Source organism: Melospiza melodia, chromosome 28 (genome assembly GCF_035770615.1).
Source record: "Melospiza melodia melodia isolate bMelMel2 chromosome 28, bMelMel2.pri, whole genome shotgun sequence".
NCBI classification, from domain to species: domain Eukaryota; kingdom Metazoa; phylum Chordata; class Aves; order Passeriformes; family Passerellidae; genus Melospiza; species Melospiza melodia.
In genome coordinates, this window is record NC_086221.1 from 2,972,565 (window position 1) to 2,991,978 (window position 19,414).

General features: G+C 44.9%; 1 protein-coding gene across 3 annotated transcripts in view; it reads right to left on the bottom strand.

The window, feature by feature from the left end:
- The window catches only part of KDM5B (lysine demethylase 5B), a 59,782-nt gene that overhangs the window by 11,009 nt on the left and 29,359 nt on the right, over window positions 1-19,414 (bottom strand). For all 3 annotated transcript variants that reach the window (XM_063178233.1, XM_063178234.1, XM_063178231.1), the window contains exons 10-20: window positions 19,216-19,374; window positions 18,587-18,768; window positions 15,600-15,762; window positions 14,505-14,624; window positions 12,699-12,893; window positions 11,972-12,153; window positions 11,110-11,234; window positions 10,635-10,785; window positions 6,577-6,691; window positions 3,087-3,442; window positions 1,801-1,939 (exon numbers count right to left, since the gene is read on the bottom strand). In XM_063178233.1, the coding sequence (XP_063034303.1) occupies window positions 1,801-1,939; window positions 3,087-3,442; window positions 6,577-6,691; window positions 10,635-10,785; window positions 11,110-11,234; window positions 11,972-12,153; window positions 12,699-12,893; window positions 14,505-14,624; window positions 15,600-15,762; window positions 18,587-18,768; window positions 19,216-19,374 (1,887 nt within the window). The remainder of the gene's footprint in view (window positions 1-1,800; window positions 1,940-3,086; window positions 3,443-6,576; window positions 6,692-10,634; window positions 10,786-11,109; window positions 11,235-11,971; window positions 12,154-12,698; window positions 12,894-14,504; window positions 14,625-15,599; window positions 15,763-18,586; window positions 18,769-19,215; window positions 19,375-19,414) is intronic.

Here is a 19,414-nt window from a genome sequence, read left to right on the forward strand (position 1 = left end):
TGGATGCACCCAGCACACAGCACTGCCCAGGTCACAGCAGCCACTCAAGAAGTTCAGGGCAGAGTTGTAAAAATTAATTTAATGCTCAGACAGCTCAGTGACTGGCACTATCAGCCCAATATTTGTGCTGCTTGTGCACTTAGTCATTGACTACCAGACAAAACTAACAACACATTTGGGGGCTGGGATGTGACCAAGTGATCCTTTAAAAAGATAACGGAACAAAATCAGAGACTGCCAACAATATAAGAAGTCTCCCAGTCTCACAGTGCATTCACAGCAGAAAATCAAAATAATTCTGAAATTATAAAATTATACAGTTATTAACATTGAAAAAAGATCACCAAGATCGATTTCAGCAATTAACACAGCACTGCCAAAGCCACCATTTGTCCCCAAGTGTCACATCCACACACATTTAAATCCCTCCAGAGATGATGACTCTACCCTGGGCAGGCTGTGCCAGGGCCTGATTACTCCTTCCAGTGAAGAAACTTTCCCCAACATCCAACCTGAACCTCCCCAGGTGCAACTTGAGGCAGTTTCCTCTCACCCTGTCCCTTGTTCCCTGGGAGGAAACTCTTGATTCCCTGGCTCCAGCCTCCTTTCAGGTACTGCAGGGAGCTCCAGCACCAGAAGACAATTTAACCCAGGCTCAGGCCAAGAATGAGAATCACCCCCAGTATCCCATGTGCCATTTGGGAACAAGCTCTGGCCATTCCCTTGGCACCCCACACCTCAGGCAATGCAGGCACCACACACCCAGAGGTAAAGCAGCACAATTCAGTAATTCCAGAGGTAATTACTAGAACAGGCAGTTGATTTAGGACTGGAGAAATATTCACCAAAACAGCCCCAACACCTGTAGCAACTTCAAAGTCCTGATGCCAAGAACTTCCTGCAAGTCACAGTGACTGCAGGCATTTAACAAAACCTTCACAGAACCAAAGCAGAAATTTTTGGTGCAGACAGAACTGGTTTTCCACATTCAAGAGGCAGAATTTCAGAGTCCAGACCAAGAGATTAGCAAGTGCCAAGAAAAAAAAAAAAACCACTCAAATTCTTTCAAGACAGCCCTCAAATGAAAGTTAGTATTACATGAATTTTATTCCTTAAAAATATTTAAATCCAAGGAAATTAGTTTTTTAAATATGAGCTCAAATTAAATTTTTATTGAAAGCTGAATTTAGGCCAGACAGACCTGAAAATACCCCTAAGTTAAATTAGAGCTCACTTTATAGAAAAAAACCAAAACAAAACAAAACAAAAAAAAAAAAAAAAAAAACCAAAAACAGGACAAATGAAAATACTGGGCAATTTATACCAAAATGTGAAATCAGGGCTATCCCAGTGCCACTCTGGGCTGATCTGGGCAGTCCCACTGACCCCTGGCTTGAGCACTTGCAAGGCCGAGCCAGGAACTACTTCTGTAGCACCACTCTGTACCTCAGTGCAGCACAAAAATGTGATTAACAAGGAGTTGTTACTGAGCAACTCAGAAACAATGACCTTAATGTGAAGTTCCATACTGCAGCAACTTTTTAACTTTCAATTCTTGCTAATAGCTGTTTTATAGATTTTATTGCAGGCAGTTAGTTGCAAAGGTGAAGGAATACAGACCAGAAACAGAAGCAAGAATCAGGGCAGTGGGTGCAGCTGCCCCATGGCTGAGGTAACCAATGATGTCCCAGACTGGGAGCTCAGAGTGACACCAGAGCCCAGGAGCACACACAGGGGGTGGGGTGGCTCTGGTGACATGAGCAGGGTCACTGTCCCTGCCCAGCAGCCAGGCTCACGTACCTGCAGAGCCTCCACCTCCTGCAGCCAGTCCTTGGCCTTCTGCACTGCATCCTTCAGTGCTGCTCCGTTTGGGAGGTAGGCTGGGATCTCCTCCAGCTCCTTCACTGCTGCTGCCAGGCTGCTCAGGGACTGCCGGGGCCTGGGGGAGCACAACAGCCCAGATGGGAGATGCTGCTTACAGGGGGGCTCTTCCACTCACCTGGGTTGTTAAATCAGAGGGCCACACCAACTGATGATGTTACTGATGATGTTCAGTACTGGCTGCACCCAGCAGAGCTAGGGTGTCAGGAGCATGGGGGTTTAGAAATGTGTGTTTGCTTACTCTGGCCTCCAACTAGAAATATTCTCACATTTGGACTTAAAGAAGATGTACCTTTTATTAACTTTTGGATGACAGACATCCACCAAACCCCAGACCAGCACCAACTGAGAGATTCTGCATTCAAAGGTTAAAATCCTGAAATGGGCTTTTCTGTATTTCCCAGTTTGATTCTGAGGTTTTAGAAAGGTACAAACACTACACAGCTCCCTATAGAACGTTGAACCCAAGCTTAGTCATTAATGTGCTATTTAAGCTGTCTTAAAACACTGGTTAGTAGTGGGTAAGAAATGTTCCAATACTTCAAGTGTGACAAAATAAAAAAAAGAAAGCAATCTTGAGGGAAGAAACCTGGACTTAAGTTTGTGCCACGTTCCTAATTTTAAGTACACTGTCCTCTCCCGTTTTATTTTATAAATCAGAAGGTAAAAATCACAAGAAAATTTTTCTTAGTAAGGATATACTTGGCTTATTTCCTTCTTCCCTGCACCAATTAATCTGGAAAATCTCCTCCTTATTAGTTAGAAATAGTCCTACATGGACTCTGTGGACTATGAAATTTTACCTGCTGGTGGTACCTATCTGAGCTTGGTCTGAACACGTGTTCTCCAGCCTGAAACTGGGGAGGGGAGAAGGTGGAAAAGAAGAAGAGGCACCTTAAACCCCTTTCCTGAGTGTCCTGGTTTGATAACCTTTTTTGGCATTGTGGTAGCATCAAACCATGACACTGTGGCACAAGGAGAATTACACAAGATGGTTGAGCAACACAAACACTGCGAGGCAACTCTGACACCTGAAACTGCTCCATCTCTCATCTCCCTCCTCCAGCCCTGTCCCTTCTGGCTGGCACAAACTTTGCCTTCATCATACTGGATGAACAAAGCGGGGAGCCCCTCCAGGAGTCAGGGCACTTCCATCTGAAACAACTCATGGAACTACAAAATGCCACACCAAGATTTAGCTCTACCTGGCCTTTATCAGGTTCCTGGCTTTGTCATCCCAGTGCTCGGACACGGTGAGGAGCTCCTGCAGCTTGGCCATGGCCTTCTCCACAGCGGGGTAGGGCGCGAGCCCCACGCCGGAGTCGATGAGGCGCCTCATGTCATCCAGGGTGAGGGAGCTGTGCTCGGAGCAGGCCAGCTGCACGTCCTCCAGCCAGCGCGCCTGCTCCAGCCGCGCCCGCAGCTCCGGCAGCTGCGGCAGCTCCACGTCAAAGTCAAAGCTGACGTCCAGCAGCTCCTGCAGCTCCGCAGCGCTGGGCATCTCTTCAGAAAGGAGCTTTTGGCTTTGCTGTTGGAAAGCTTCCACACGGTCAAGGAGATCCTGAAATACACAGATGCAACAATGAATCAGATGAAAGGTCTCTGCCAAGTCGCTTGACCGTGGAAGCGCAGGGTTAACAATGGGAGCACAGGCTCCTGGCAAACCCCCTGCTGCAATGCCACGGAGCACATGGCAAATTATCCAGATGGATGTCTCCTATTTCCTACATTTCTCCTCCCAAGATGTATAAGTTTTTTGCTCCTGAAACTTTCCTTAATTATGAAGGATTTAAGAGTTTTCATTGTGATAGTCTAATGTTATAGTGTTGCTTTTTTTTTGTTTTTGGTACAAGGTGCTGTACCCTGTGCCATCTGATCAGACTGGCAGCAGACCCCCCACTATTCACTGTCTCCTCATCCACTAGTAACCCTAACACACCCCTATAGCAAGCCCCACCACCACAACCAACCCCATCCCAAGGCCATAACCAACAACATCCCAGTTGGCCCAGGCTTCTGGGAAAGGATGTGCTACCAATGACACTGAATAAACAAACACTCCCTAAATAAACATCCTCCCTAAATAAACCATAACAAGCACCAAAGACACAAAGGAAACCCCCAAGCTTACCAGCCAGCCACACCCTGCAACTGCTGCTACAACCAGCCCCAGCACCCCATAATAAGGGGAGGGGTTAGATGTAATTAATAACTTATATTAAACCTTATGTGCCAGAGAAAGGAGGTGTGGAAACATTAGAAAAAGTACCAGGAGCTTTTTGTAAATGGCACATGGCAAGTTATCCTGAGGGCTGAAACACTACAATAGTGTCTTCAACACACAGTGTGGCCAGCACTTCCCCATGTGTAGCATGGCCACAAGCTTGGGTACCCCAGAACAAAGCAATCCCATTGACAGGGTGCCAGAAAGAGGGCTCCAAAGAACAGAAAGGATGCAAAGGGAAATTAAGAATTCCATGGGTGTTGCTGCCTGGCTTTGTTTTGGAATGGTCCAGGCAGCTGAGGAACAGCAAGGTGAGGAATATGAAACAAAACACTGGGAAGGGCACAGAATTTCTGAAGTTCATTTCTGCTGGACTGGCTTTTGAGCTGCACCCCACAGTCCCAGCGAGCCACAGGCATTTTACTCTCATGCAGGGCAACACCCTCTCTCTCTCCATGCACTCAGCAGCTCATTACCCCAAAAGGTATTTCTGGGGCTGTTTGCCCTTTCTTCAGGATAAAGGACAGTCATCCAGAGCAATCCCACAGTGAAGACTGGGATTATTCTGTATGAAGCAACCTGCCCAGTACTCCCAGTGCTGCCTGAAATGCTGTTCCTGCAGGAAATTCTTTCTTCACAGCTGACACCTTGGCATTTTGCCAGCGAGGCTGTCTCCCAGGGTGGGCAACCTCCCCCAGCATGGAATCAAACATTTTTTAGAGATAGACTGAATTGTGAACCCATCTCCAGTAATGTTGGTCATTGATATTAACAGCCTAATTTGCACAATGACATATAATTGAGACTTGTTGAGGATGACACAAAGGAACACTCGGACCATATGTGTTTGTTATTCCCCTGTTCAGGAATGCCAGATGGAGAGGAACTGTTTGCATGTCTGGCATTTCCAAATTTCTGCTTTTCAACCAGCAAGAAAACTTCACAGCTTCAGTGCTACAAACAAATAACTGTAAATAGGACTGCATCAAATCTGATCCACACACTGCAGGGCAGATAAAGCTTCCAAAGCAGCAGTCAAAGCTGAGTAGAACTGGTTTGTTCCCATTCATTTCCATGGCACCATCTGGTGTCTCAGTGTTGGGTGGATACTTGAGGGACAGTTCAAGAAGTGGACACGGCCTCTCCTGGTTTCAAGTGTCACAAATATGCAAAGCTCTTCTCCTTTAAGACAGGAATTGCAGCTGCACAGAATTTTTTTTAATTACCCCTCAGTGTGATATGTAACATTTGGGCAAATTCTGAAACAAGATCTTGAATTACTTTCAGTTTGCCTGAGGGCTCATCATGTGGGGAGCACAGAACCAGCACAGCTGGTGGTGGTGGGATTCAAAGTGCTCTGACTCCAGGCAGCAGCAGGTTCTCTGCTAGAGAGAGGATTTGGCCAGCCTGGGCTGGGTTTGGCTGGAGTTATCTGTGGGGTTTCCTGGAATGTGGTTAGAGAGCACAAAGAGGGATCTAATTACAAAACTGAGAAAGCTGATTCTGGATTAACAAAGAAGGAAAGTGGAAAGGATGACAGAGCTGTCCCTCAGAGCACTGGGGAGTTTGAATGCTCTCAGGTAAACCTGGCTTTACTCGTTACAGCAGAGCAGGTAACTGAAACCCCAAACTTTTAACTGTAGTTACCCAGGTCATCCTGCTCCTTCTCCTACAATCCTTCACAAACATGAATGGTTTGATTTGCCTGTGCATAATAACCTCTTATCAGACCTTATCATAAGCAGAGCATGAGCCTGGGATCTCTGTCCCCAGGGGGGTTGAGTGCCAGAAGCCAGCTCACTTAGACCATGAAGCCGCAGTTCAAACCCCCAGCAAGCAGGGTGATATTCAGCTCTTACAGTGATTAACCAGCTCATAAGATTTCAGCTTGCTGCTGGGTAAGTTTGCCCTTGGCTGGAGGCTTCAGAAGACTGAGAGAGGAGAAGGAAGAAGACGCCGGCTATTCCACGAAGATGGCTTTATTTGGGGAGTCCGTGAAGGGTCTCAGCTCCTCTTCTTCTAAGTTAGTAGGGATACAGTATGCTACTTTTATAGCCTTGGCCAGAATTCAAGCTTGACCAATGGCAAAGGGTTAGAGGGACCAAAAAGTGACCAACAGGTAAGGGTTACAAGCTTTTTCCTTAAAAGGGTATAAAGATTGGATCTGAGTCAGGGGCTCAGGAACTTATCTGCTGCTGTGTCAGCATTCCTATTGTTAAATTCTCCACAGCGCCTTTGATAAGGAGAATTTGAGCCTGTGAGCTGTATTACATGTGCAGTATAAAACTCTGCTGACCACAAACAGCAGCTGGTCAGAGCTCCTTTCTTCAGCATCCCATGTGCACGAGTCACCCCAGCCTGCAGTGCCCAGTATTAACTCTTGGAGCAAACAGTGAGATGGGAGATGAATGCAGTGCAAACCCATCACTCTGTGAATGCTCCTGCTCCCCTCCCAAGGCTTCCCCAGTTACCTTCAGCAGTGGTGTCTGGCTGAGGACACAGGGCAGGGCGTAGAGCTGCCTCACGAAGAGCCGCAGCTCGTTCACCGTCAGCTGGTTCTGGCACTTCCCTCCCCCGGAGCGGTACCTGCAACGACACATTCAGCCTTCAGCTTACCACTAAATAGGAAAATAAACCCCAGAAATCAACTCTGAGGCCAGGCTGGACAGGGCTTGGAGCAACCTGGTCCAGTGGAAGGTGTCCCTGCAGGGAGTGGAACAAGATGAGCTTTAAGGTCCCTTCCCACACAAACCATTCTGTGATTTATTGATTCCCTGACATCTGCTTATGATTTCATGTCAGCCAGGCCTTCTTCAGGAACAGCAGAATATTCACAAGCATCCAAGCAGCCCAGGGCTCACATACATGGGAAACCTCAGTCTGCCACTGTAGAACGAGCTATTGTTGAAATACTCATATTAAACAGGATTCTGGAACAACGACTCAGCCTTGGAAGGGCACTGGTTATTATGGAATAAAATTAAGCTTTTTTTTCCAGAACACAAAGCAACTGTGGATAAACTATTCAGTTATGTTGCAGTAGCTGTTGTAGTCAGCTCTGCCCATGTCCACACCAAAAGAGAACAAATCCCAATTCTGAATGGGTTTTATATTGACAGGTTGTGTAGGCACTTCTGAAAAATCCTCTCTACACTGAAATCAGCATTTTTATTTTTATCTAAAAGCTTTGTAGCAAATGAGTGGCTTATAAGTGTTAACAAATGGCCCAATATTAAAAGCCTCTCTAAACTCAAGCCAGTATTAATGAGGTCTGAGAACCCTGAACAGAAAAGGAAAGAGATCCCTTACAATGCTGGCTCCAGTTGAATCCACAGTGTGTTATTTATACAAAAGAGGAGAACAGCCCAGCAGGATATGCCAGCATGACTGGAATGTGAACTCTATAAAATAAATTTTCATTTACCATTCTGTGTTAAAAATAGGTATTTTTAACGGATACACAGAATCACATTGAGAGTTCCAAACCCCACAGTCAGCTGAACAATAAAATGAATTCAAAGCCTCAGGTACAACGCAGGTTTCTTTACAGGCTGCTTTGTTCTACTGGTTTTTGAGTAAGCTCCACAGTGTCTTCCAAGGAAAAGCACAAGTTTTTAAATACATAAATATTTATATACATATACATACACATATCTAAATGGCAAAGCTGTCACAAGATGTTTTTGAAAACCAGAAATTACATGAGCCTAAGAAAAACCATTGACAGAAGCCAAACCCTCGTTCATCCAGGGTTAATAATCACAAAGGTCTCCAAGCACAAATCCTCAGAGACTCTAAGGAACAAAACACGCTTTAGGAGACCTAGAGAAGGAAGGGGATAGACAGGAAAAACATGGCAGCAGGGCAGGAACACTGCTGCCTTCCAGTGCCAGGAGAACAAGGGCCACACTGTGCTCCAGCCCCATTCAGATGCTCACAGAACATCTCCAAGCCTGCATCTGTGAGTGTTTAACCCCCAGCACCAAGAGAACCAGAGGAAACAGGGATGTACAGCCCATTTGCATCCCTTCAGGTACTGCAGAGGAGCTGGTGAGCAGGAGTCACAGGATTTACTATGATTTATTACCTCCTGTCCTGGTTTTCTCCCCATGAACTGCTGTGTTTACTGCACTGGAGAAGATCCCCCAGTGTCACTGACTGCTGTGACTGATAGGGACAACCTTCCTACAGGAAACAAGTCTCCTTCATGACTCTTCCAAACTCGGGATCAGACCAAAATGCTCAGTCCACAATAGAAAGCTTGCCAAAAGCACAAATCAAATTTTAGGCAGAATCCAGAATCCAACACCTGGCACTGGGTGTGATGGAGGTTGTCAAGCAGATGTGACCTCCAGGCATATGAATCTGCATGTGATGTAACATGTATTAAGATTTTAAGAAGGTAATTATCTTCTTTATATTTTCCTTCAAAAGTTGTGAGCATTCCCCACTTCAACCTTGTGAGAAAAAAAATAATCAAGTAACACAGGTTCTAAAACAATTAAAAATTATGATGAAACTGGACTTTTCCCAGAAACATGCCAAAAAAGATTCAAGAAGAAATTGTGAGAGAAGGACAAAACCTCTTCTAGAGCAAATAAGAATCTCAATGCAAGCACTGCCTCAACACTGTACAGCAGCAGGACAGGGTCAATTACTTGTCACAGTCTGGGATGCTGCAGGAGCTGGCAGGCCCAGCTGTGAGGAAGGCTGAGAGCCTCTCATGGTGACAAAAGAACAGATCTAGTCAAAGAGATGAAAATAAGAATTGCTCCCAGCTCTTCTCAGTCCAAACAAAGTCAGGGACAAGTCAGTGCAGGAGGGACCCATCTGGCACAGAGGAGCAGGGAAGGGCCTGGCTGCTGCTCCCAGTTCAGCACTGGGAGCCCTGAACAAGCACCAGGGATGGGAGAACACAGGCTGGGGATGCCAGATGGCTCAGCACCAAATGAAGGAGGAGATCAGAAGTGGACAAGTCCTTTGATGATGGTGCCTAAAATCTCTAGGTTGGAGGTTCCCTATCTGGCAGAAGTCATGCCTGTGGGAATGCTGAATTTCTCATTCCTTGTTGCAGTATTTTCATGTTGCTGTGACAGAGGCTTCATTCTCCTGTGTGTGCAGGACAGCACAAGTGAATTTTTATCAAGTTGCTACTACAAAGGCTTACAGAGGGAACAGCAGGAAAGAAAACAAGAATCACATCTAAGTGTGACAGCAATATTCAGCTACAGACAGTGTAACAGAACATTCTGCCCCCCAGTCCTTCCAAGCCTTCAAGGTACTGCAAGAGCACAGGAGTGAGGAGCTCTGACCCCTGCTGAGGCACCATGCAGGAACCACAGGTGCACTTCTACCAGCACAAAAGGCAACTGCTCCAATAAACACCACGTTGCTCAAAGCAGCAGAAATGGGTGAAAATTCTCCAAATGGGACAAATGACAATCAAATTTTTCTGAAGTACATCACACTTAAGATTGGTGGACATGAATCATACTGTTCTCCACATACATAAACCAAACATTTTCTTAGAAATCACCATCCTGCAAGGCTCAGTGTGCTCATGGTGAGTCTGAGTGCCCTGATCAATGGCTTTAAGTTGAAGGAGGGCAGGGATAGATGGGATATTGGGAAGGAATTGTTCCCTGTGAGGGCGGTGAGAACCTGGCACAGGTTGCCCAGAGAAGCTGCAGCTGCCCCATCCCTGGAAGTGGCCAAGGTCAGGTTAGACAGGGTTTGGAGCAACCTGGGATAGTGGAAGGTGTCCCTGCCCATGGCAGGGGGCTGGAATGAGATGAGCTTTAAGGTCCCTTCCAACCCACACCAGTCTGGGATCTATGGGTGAAGAATGACTCAACAGAAGATGGTAATTAGTGAATCCTGAGAGAAAGGCTCTTCATCAATACAGGCACAACTAGACTTGTGCAATGAAGAGAACCAGCCTTAGCCTTCTGTTCTGGCTCTTTTCAGCTCATTTCAGACATGGAGTGCCAGCAGGACCAGATAGGTAGTTCACAAAGAACACTGCCTCACTTCAAATCCCTTGAGCAAATGACCTGTCTGAAAGATTTAAGGTAAAAAGCAGGTATTTTTTCAGACCTCTCATACAACATTCCCACTAGCAGCAGCTCAGGGAGTTCAGGCACTTTGTTTTTCCACAGCACAGAGAGTAATGAATACAACAACACCTGCCTGTGGACAGATTTACAGTGCCCACAGCACAAAGACAAGGGGACTGTATCTTGCTGAGTGTTACTTTGTCAGACATACCACACCATTCTTTCTTTTCAGGGAACATTGGAATGAATTTACAAACTGTCAAACACAGAGGAAGAAGAGATTTGAAAACTCAGGATGTTTAACTTATTACATATAGTAAAGCTGAACCTCCCTGTCAAAGATGGCTCTGCTCTGCGGAGGAGACAAAGATTCTTTTAATTTTTAAATCTTGCAGAGCATTAGCACCCATCACTGGCCACTGACATCCATTTTTGGTGGCCCAATTTTGCTGCAGACATGGAGTGGCACTTACCTGGTCTGTCTCTTGCCATTCAACAGCTGCTGGGCCACCGAGGCACATTTGTCTGCATCCTGTGTCACCAGCCGGAGGTGTCGCAGCAGGTCATTGTCTGGAAACTTTTTCATTTCTGATTCTTCTATCAAAGCCTTGAAACTGATGAGACCTGTTGGGAAAGATATTAAGTTAAGAAGTCTCCCTTTGTGAGGGGTTTTCCATGGTAAGGCTTAGAAACAAAACACATGAAATGTGTTTCTATTTCTACTTCAGTTCCACTTTGTGTCAAAATGATTTATGGTCTTGTCACACAGAGACAGCTTAGCATCATTTCTGGGACTGTAACAGCTAAAATATTTACTTAAAAACACAAAGTGATAAATGATTTCTTTTGATTATCGCATAAGAAAAAAGTTACTACAGTTTGGAAACTAAACACTGAAAAAACAGTCCTTTTAAATGACGTGCTACAGGCAGTAGGTAAAATCCTCACTTTTTTTGTTGTTGATCTTTGCCTCCAGGGCCTCGTTGACGTTGGAAGCCCACTCGTTGTAGGACTCGGCGCGCATCTTGAGCGCGTTCATCATCGGGTACAGCTCCTCCAGGGTGTAGCGGTACCTGCGGGCAGCACACGACTCAAACCCCCCGCAACACCGCGGCTGCACGAGGGCACAACGAGGGCACCAGCACGAGGACCCAGGCTGGGTGGGGCTCAGAGCAGCCTGGACTGCTGGAAGGCGCCCCTGCCCATGGCATGGATGGCATGAGATGAGCTTTAAGGTCCCTTCCAGACTAAATCGTTTGGTAATTCTAAAGTGTGTTGGTCAGTACAATACAGAAATAAGTTTCTGTGTGCTCAGGGTTATACAATGAAGACCTTACAACCACACCATGTTCCTTTTGAGATAATTTCAATGTTGTAATTGCTTCAAAAAGCAATTTCTATGGGAGAATTAAGGAGTTTGGACACTGTCTTAAAGCAAGCCACATTCATGTAGGACAAACGATGTACTAAAGAGCACAGCAAAGTTAACAACAGGAAGGAAAGCTCCAAAAAGCAAAACAATACTCCTTGGCAAGGACTGGATCTAAGGGACAATGACCTGGTTGCTATAAATAAAAATGCAAACTAACTTCGCCAGCAATTTTTGCCATTATAGAGGAAGAAGAGCTGAATGCTGAAGAGGCTTTGTGTGTCAGCACAAAACAGTCCCATTGTTGTGGGGGCACTGGATTTGCAAAGGACTGAAACAGAAACAGAGCAGCCCCACTGGCAGCAGAGATTATCAAATCACAGTACCTACACACCCAATCCTATCTCCAGATCATGGTGTTAGTTACTACCTCAAGCTTACCCCAGTTTGTATTTGTAGGTGGGACAGGAGCAGAGGTCCTCAACGTGGTACAAGCACACCAACAACCCAGGTTTGCAGGGACAATAAACTGCTGACATGAAGCAGGTGGTTTTACACTTCAGGCACTGTCGCTCATCATCAGGGAACAGCTCAAACGTCACTCTCTCCGAGTCAGTCACTCCCTGCAAGAGTGTCACATCAAAGACTAATGAAGACGTGACTGTTCCAAAGGGGAGGCTATTTCAAGCTAAAACATCAAAAGGTGAATTTATCAAAAGAATAATGAAGTTTAGATATAACATATTCAACCCAGGTAGGCAGAAATCTTGGTTAATGAAAAAATCATTTCCTGACCAAATGACTGGAAGTACAAATATTACCTTTAAAGTGACATTCTGAACAACATTAGAGGGCAGGTACTAAAATAAGGTGCATGATCAATGATTCTTTACCCAGGTGCTCCTCTGAAATCCACAACTTAGGAAGGGACTAAGTACCTCTAAGCCTCTGACACCCCAGTACAAGAACCAGCATGTTCTCACATCACTGTTTCAACTGTTACTGCATTTATTATAATGAATTCCATCCCTCCAAGTGCTCAAGCCCAGGTTGGATAGGGCTGGCAACAACCTGGTCTAGTGGAAAGTGTTCCTGCCCATGGCAGGGGATGGAAGGAGATAACCAGTGAAATCCCTTCCAACCCAAGCCATCATTTCCTACAACTCACCAGTTTATCAACCTTCTCACGCAACCTCTTCTCCTCTTCAATCATAATAGCCATGTCTTTCTGGACCGTAGATGCCACCACAACGTCCAGGACATCTGCTTTGGAAGCCATTTTACAGATCATCTCGTCGTGGGAGAAGACGCAGTAGCGGTTGAGCAGCCGGTAATGCTCCACGCACTGCCGGCCCAGGGGCAGCTGTGGGGCAGACACAGGGTGCACTTGGGACAGGAGATCAAGGCAATCCCTCTGCATGCTACTACCCAGAAACTGCCCCCAGACAAATCCTTCAGCAACAACATTCACACTTCAGTGTAAAACTAGAGAAATCAAGATCGCGAGTTGTGCGCGCCAGGAATGCTTATAGTTCTTTCCCAGTGTGAGCTGAAGGAGATGCCCCCTCTTGCAGAGGTTGTAATTAAAGGCTACTAAATCACTAAACCACAGTGGGCTCAGCAAGATCCAAGGTAAAAATGCACTGACGCCAAGGAAGCATCAAAAGGACAAGTACATAAGCCTGGCCTATACCCACCACTCGAGGGATGCCCCATCCCACGCAGGTGCAGGGCACCCTGGGCTGACAGGAATTGTACTGCAGCATGAGAAACTGCTGGCTCAGGGAGCACTGATGTCCCTGACTGGCTGCAGGCACAGCACACAGCTCATCCTGAGCTGGGCAGGTCACTCAGCTCTGTTTTAGGAGCAGGCAAACAGGGATGCTCAGAGTACAATGAGGTTATGTGCTGGGTTCAGTGTGAAACTCATGGAAGGGCAAGAGGAAAAACCAAACCAAACCAACTAACATATAAGCACAGTCAAGTGCAGAAAGCTTTCTTGCAATATTAGTCATCTTTCTCTTCTAATTAATGTTTTTTACACCTAGCAATGTTTTAGTTGGGCTACACTTAACAAATAGCCAAGACCTTTTTGGGGGGAAAAAAAAATCACAAGAGAAGTAATTTGAAATATCAGAAGCTTAGAAGAACCTTTGTGAGATCAGACAGCACTTTGTATCTGAGTCACTTTCTATCAAGGTAAAATTACTTGTAACTTAGGAGCAACTGTCCTCCATTTGTGTTTATTTTTAAAAAGACAAAGATCTTACTCAATAACTCTAACCTAATAACTGTAATGTGTGCCCATCTCTGCCAGTTCTGAGAGCTGAGTGAAGCTCACTAGGAATGATGCACTGCTCTGTAAACCTTCTATCTGAACTTCAGAACTTTCTGCTCTCTTCCCATTAAGGTGTCTTTCCCTAAAAACCTAGAGCACCTCTGCTACCTAAGAGGATGCTCTCACATGAGATGCAATTCTTGTTTTTTCCCCTACAAGAGGACTATCAATGTCTTTAACTTTTAGTAATGTGCTACATGTATTATCTAACTTTATCACAGAAGCTAAAGCAGAAAAGATGTCCAAGTTGGATTTGGTTTCCAGCTGCAGAAAGCACTTAGAGAATTCCCAGTGCAATAAACTAGGAAATTTTATCATTCCAGCTTTTGATTTGAGATGGAATTTGGGAACACAAAAATGAGCAACACTGGTGCATCTCATACTCCAGGCATGCAGAGAACTGTGCCTCCCTCCTGCTGCAAAAGTTACATCAGCCCTGACACATAATTCCAAACTAAATCTTCAGAACCAGAGGCAGCCTGCAGCTCAGTGCATGACAAACCTTCAGCAAACACAGTAACAGGCTCCTTCTGATCTGTGGCCTAGATTTGTGCCTCAGCAATAAATCAGAGCTATAGAGCAGCTAGGAACAGCTTTGGAACTGCTCACTTAGGGAAAAACTGGTTTGGAACATACCCAGTCCACGGTGCAGAAGTTCACAGCTTCAGCAAAGTTGAAGCCCTGGTTGAAGCCGCTGTGGTAAGCTCTGGGAAAGGTGATAACAAACTCCCCTGCACACTGGTTGGTTCTGTACACCTGGAGGGACAGACAGGCCAGGGTCAGCTCACACCCAAACACAGATGGGGAGGAGAACATGGATTTCCAACTCGCAGTAACTTCTGTGAGGACTTCCCAGAGTTTAAATCACAAGCCCAAGAATTACAACTGGCAGCTGATAAAGTGTCACATAAAACCATGGAAAGCCTGGGTTCCACTCAGCCACACCCCTCTCTGAACAGTTCTAGGTTGGCTGCCTGGGCCTTGTGCTCCTCACACCTCAGGGTTAGGGTCAACACAGATCCAGCTCTCTCCAATGTGCAGCTGAAGGGGGAGAGAAATTGGGAACCTTAACATTCATATTATTGTTCATCTAAGACTGTTGGGGCCACACAGTCTGCATGAAAGCAGGCAAGTCATCCTGCATTCTTCCATTTTGGAGGCTACCATAGGAGACAAACAATTTTGCTACTTTTTCCAGATTTTCCTTAAAGTCCCAAGGTCAGCCCATCAAAAGCCAATTAAGTTGTAAAGGGACATAATTCCCATGAATAATCTAGTATGGAATAAGATGAAATCTGATGAAAAAATGTTTTTTAAATACCTAAGGACTTATCCAGGAAAAATAAGAGAATGTGGATGACAAAATAAAGGAAGAATAGGGTTTGGGGCCTTGACAGAAACTCTATGCCAAAAAAACTGTGTCTGATTGAACAGACATACAAGAGCTCCTGCCATTGTTCCAAAGGTAAAGCCTAAACCTTTCAGCTGAGACACAGAAATAGAAATATCCAAGATAGATCTCCAGAGAAGAGTCTGCCAGTTGACTCCAAAGGCAACAATTCCATTGCTCATCTGTTCACACTGGCACATTTTAGTGGATAAGGAAGATGCAACACACATGGAAACCACCACACCACCTCTGTAATAAAAGTGGCTTCAATTATCAGCTTTAAGTAGAGTTCCAATCAAAGAGGGTTGGTTGGGGGAGTAGCACAGGAGTCTGACACATACAGGCACCCCGTGGGCCATCAAAGTGTTCGGGTTCATTATGGTGACAAGTTGGTGCAAGAGATCTGGCTGGGACTCAAATAGCTCTGGAGCAAGTTTCTTCATTACATCCTCCAGCTGCTCAGCTGCGTACCCTGGGGCTCCATACCACGTTTTAGGCTCCCCCCTGCAAGATTATTAAAAAAAGTTAAATATAAGCAAACTTTAAGTTACATTTTTAGTCTTCTGCTTTAAAATACACCATGTCAAAGGAAGGGCATATCACCAGGAAGGAATGCAAAGGTGCTGTACATTCCTGAATCTTCACATTTTACACAGGTCCCTCTTCTCCAGACCTGTTTTTAACTGCCTACACTTCTGAGCAGGTACTTCAAATATTGTGGGGGAGGGAGAAAAAGTCTGAAGAAGTCCTCAGTGAAATTCTGCTGATTCCAGCACAACTTCAAAACCTAAGCTGCCTGTCTTTTCTCATGAACACAAACTCCCTCTTGGGTCCAACAACCAAAGCCAGTTCTTTCTGTCTTATGTATAGCTGCCATAAAAGCAACACATAGGAAGTAAAAATTAAACTTCCAAATTATGCAAGACTTCAAGGGAAAAAAAATCCACATCCAGAGTAGAAACAAAGAACTTTCAGCACTCGATGCAAGCCAGCTGAGAGAATTAAGGGGATGCAGATGTGTTCCAGCAGATACTGTTACAAGCTTAACTGACACTGGCTCACTGCAGCACTGAGACAAAAATGCCTCCAGGGCCTTAGAAAGAATGAACTTCGAAAAGGTATTTAGAAAGGAAAACAGACAAATCACCTTATTCCAAGACTTCTGAAGAGTTGGCAGACTAAAACTGACCCAACAGTCAGTTCCATCAATCATGAAGTAATTGGGAGGATTCCAAAATATAAAAGTGAAGTGTGAATCCAGAAGTCTACTTCTCATCCCTAGGAGTTCATTCCTATGCTTACACAGCCCCTGTGTCAGGGGAAGAGGAGAGCCAGCAGGATGGACTGTGGAAGGGCAGCTACACACAGGGAGTTACACACAAGGAGTTGTTACAGAGTATTAAATGACTTTGTAGCCTTGGGCCTGGCCATCATCCTGGGACAACTCTGCAGCCTTGTGCCTGGCCATCATCCTGGGACAACTCTAGGAGTCCAGGAAAACCAGCCACAGATGCAACTGAAATCCATTCTGTGTCTGGACTGGGCTAGTCAAGAGTTCTGCTCCCTCACATATACCAGCACTGAGGAATGGGTAACACAACAGATATGAACTGTGTAAACTTGAAGCAAGATATTGGAACTGGGGGTCTCTGGACTCAGGGGAACAAGTGACAGACAGTTCTAATGCAGGTGTTGAGGTGCCAGCAGCCTGAGGGAGCAGCAGTGGAGGTCACAGGTTTTTTTGCTCTGCTTCCTGACTGCTCCACATCCTTGCCTGTACAAATACTAGAAGCAATGATGGCAATTCTTCCTCTGTCCAGGACTGACATCTTATTTATTGCCAAGCATCTTTAGAGCAAAGGTTTGAGTTTTTTTTTTTCCCTTTTACCATTTCTAGAACCAACACAGAATTCAGAGTTCTGTAGGATTACTACTGCCTCCAACCCTAGGAGAGCTCTGCTGCTGCAGCCTGGGTCCCTTGGGGTTAGCTGCTCACAACACTGCACCAGGCAGGACACAGGCCCCTACAAGGCACATGGGAATGTTGAAGATGGACATGCCATCCCTAGGACTCTCCCAAGAACCAGTCCTGCTTTTTGGAGTCTTTGATTCACAGTTTGGAGCACTGTCTCTGCAGAAGCAGGTTGTTCAGAGTGCTCTGGCCAAGAACAGCTTTAACTTAATGCACATTGCCCTCCAATGCAGATTTAAACCCCTGCATGGAAGGGGAATGAAGGATATCTGCAAATGAAAGGACATCAATGACTTTTCAGATGGAGGATAAATAAATTGAAAGCAGGTCAAGTAACTTTTTATGTCTGGATGTATCTCATGTATGCACAAGAACTCATATGCACTGCCACACCTTCCTGGCCATCTGCAGACAACAATGCAATTGGGGGCACACTATGGAGGACATTCTATGAACAGTGAGGGAAATGCTCCTAGAAGGAATGAAATCTGTGCTGCAATCTCCTCTTCCACCCACAGTTTTCAGTCTGACTGAAGACTCAGACAAAGAGGAAAAAAAAAAGCAGTAACACATGACAAGATAGATTGTTTTTACCATGTAATACTGTCACTCCTTTGCTTATTTTCACTCAAACATTTGTTTTTTTAACAGTAAGCACCATGAAAACAAGTGAATTAAGTCACTGGCTCTTGGGCTGCACTGCAGAAGCTGCTATTTCAAGGAGCAGCAACTGAATAATCAAGCAAAAAAAGGACCCACTGAACAGCAGCTGGCATTGGTTTTACCATTCTGCTTGAATACTCGTATGAACTAGGAAAGAGAAAGAGCTTGACAGGTTTCAGGAAGAGTGACAAGCATAATCCAGACTCTAGAAAAGCTGTTGTAAGGTGAGAAGTTCAAGGAGTTCAGTCTATTTAGAATATCAAAGAGATGGTAAAGATCTGTCCTGATTACAGCTGACAAGTGTTGGCTTGATGAGAGGATTTATGACAGCATGATCCATCCAACAGACAAAACCTGCCGGAACTGAGTTGCTAAGCTGAAGTTGGATGATTGTTAAAAGAAAACTCGCATGGTTTTTAGTTTATATTGAATATAATAAAACATTTGATGGAGTATCTGCTGCATCTTTCATGGATTTTTTAAAACTGGGAATGGATGTCTCTTTCCAAAACATGACCTCTTGTCCAGAAGTAAATCAATGTAGGAATTACACTGTCAGATTTGACCCTGCTGCAACAGGACAGCAGGTTACTCTGGCTGAGCTCTGCAAATCTGCTTTTAGTCCACTAATTAAGGAGAATAGGGAAGGAAAGGGAGATTGTTTCCTAGACTGGGTTTATTCCTCAAACTCACCAATGCAGATAGTTAATGGAATAGCTCCAATGGTCTTCTATATGCCAACAAAATGAGGAAAAGCACATTCCTACGTACAGCCAGGGCAGTTTCATCCCACAGATGTCTGCAGTGATGTGAGCAAGCACAGACTGCTCCATCACAGGCATGTTGTTTAAATTCCAGCCACTATCAAGGTATTCCTGAAAATGGAGCAGAACAGTCACAGGTTTATACAACAGGAGGAGAAAACCCAAGAAAATAAATCTACTCAAGAGCAATGGAAGAGAAGCACTTTTCCCAACTGAGGAATACAAGAAACAAATCAATGACTCAAAGACTAAAGCCTCCATTGTCTTTGCCTCTTTCACAATCCTGACCTGCCCTGTTTTGTTAAAATGACACCTTTTTAATTTGGTTTTATTTGGTTTGGAAGTTATTTATTAACTACTAGAATAAACCTATGGCTTTGAATGGCTGATCACAGCAAATTTTATTTATTCAAAATCCCAGTGTAGCTCTGCTCTTAAATACTCTGCCAGATACACAAAACTCTTGGCAACCCAGTTCAATTATTGTGCTTTAAACCAAGAAGAGCCATCCCATGAAAAACTGCAATAAAAACAACCACAGTGAACTCAAAGACCTACCTCTTCTTCTGGTCTAACTTTAAACTTCCCACCTCTAACAGGGAAGCCACTGCCAAACTCCTTTGAAGCAATGTCAGCTCCGTACTCCACTGTCACATCCTCTTCAATGGTACTGACAAGTCTCCAAAATTCTTTTTCAACCAGCTCAGTGGGGACCATCTAGGTATGAGAAAAAAAGGGAGTATGTTTGAGGAATCAG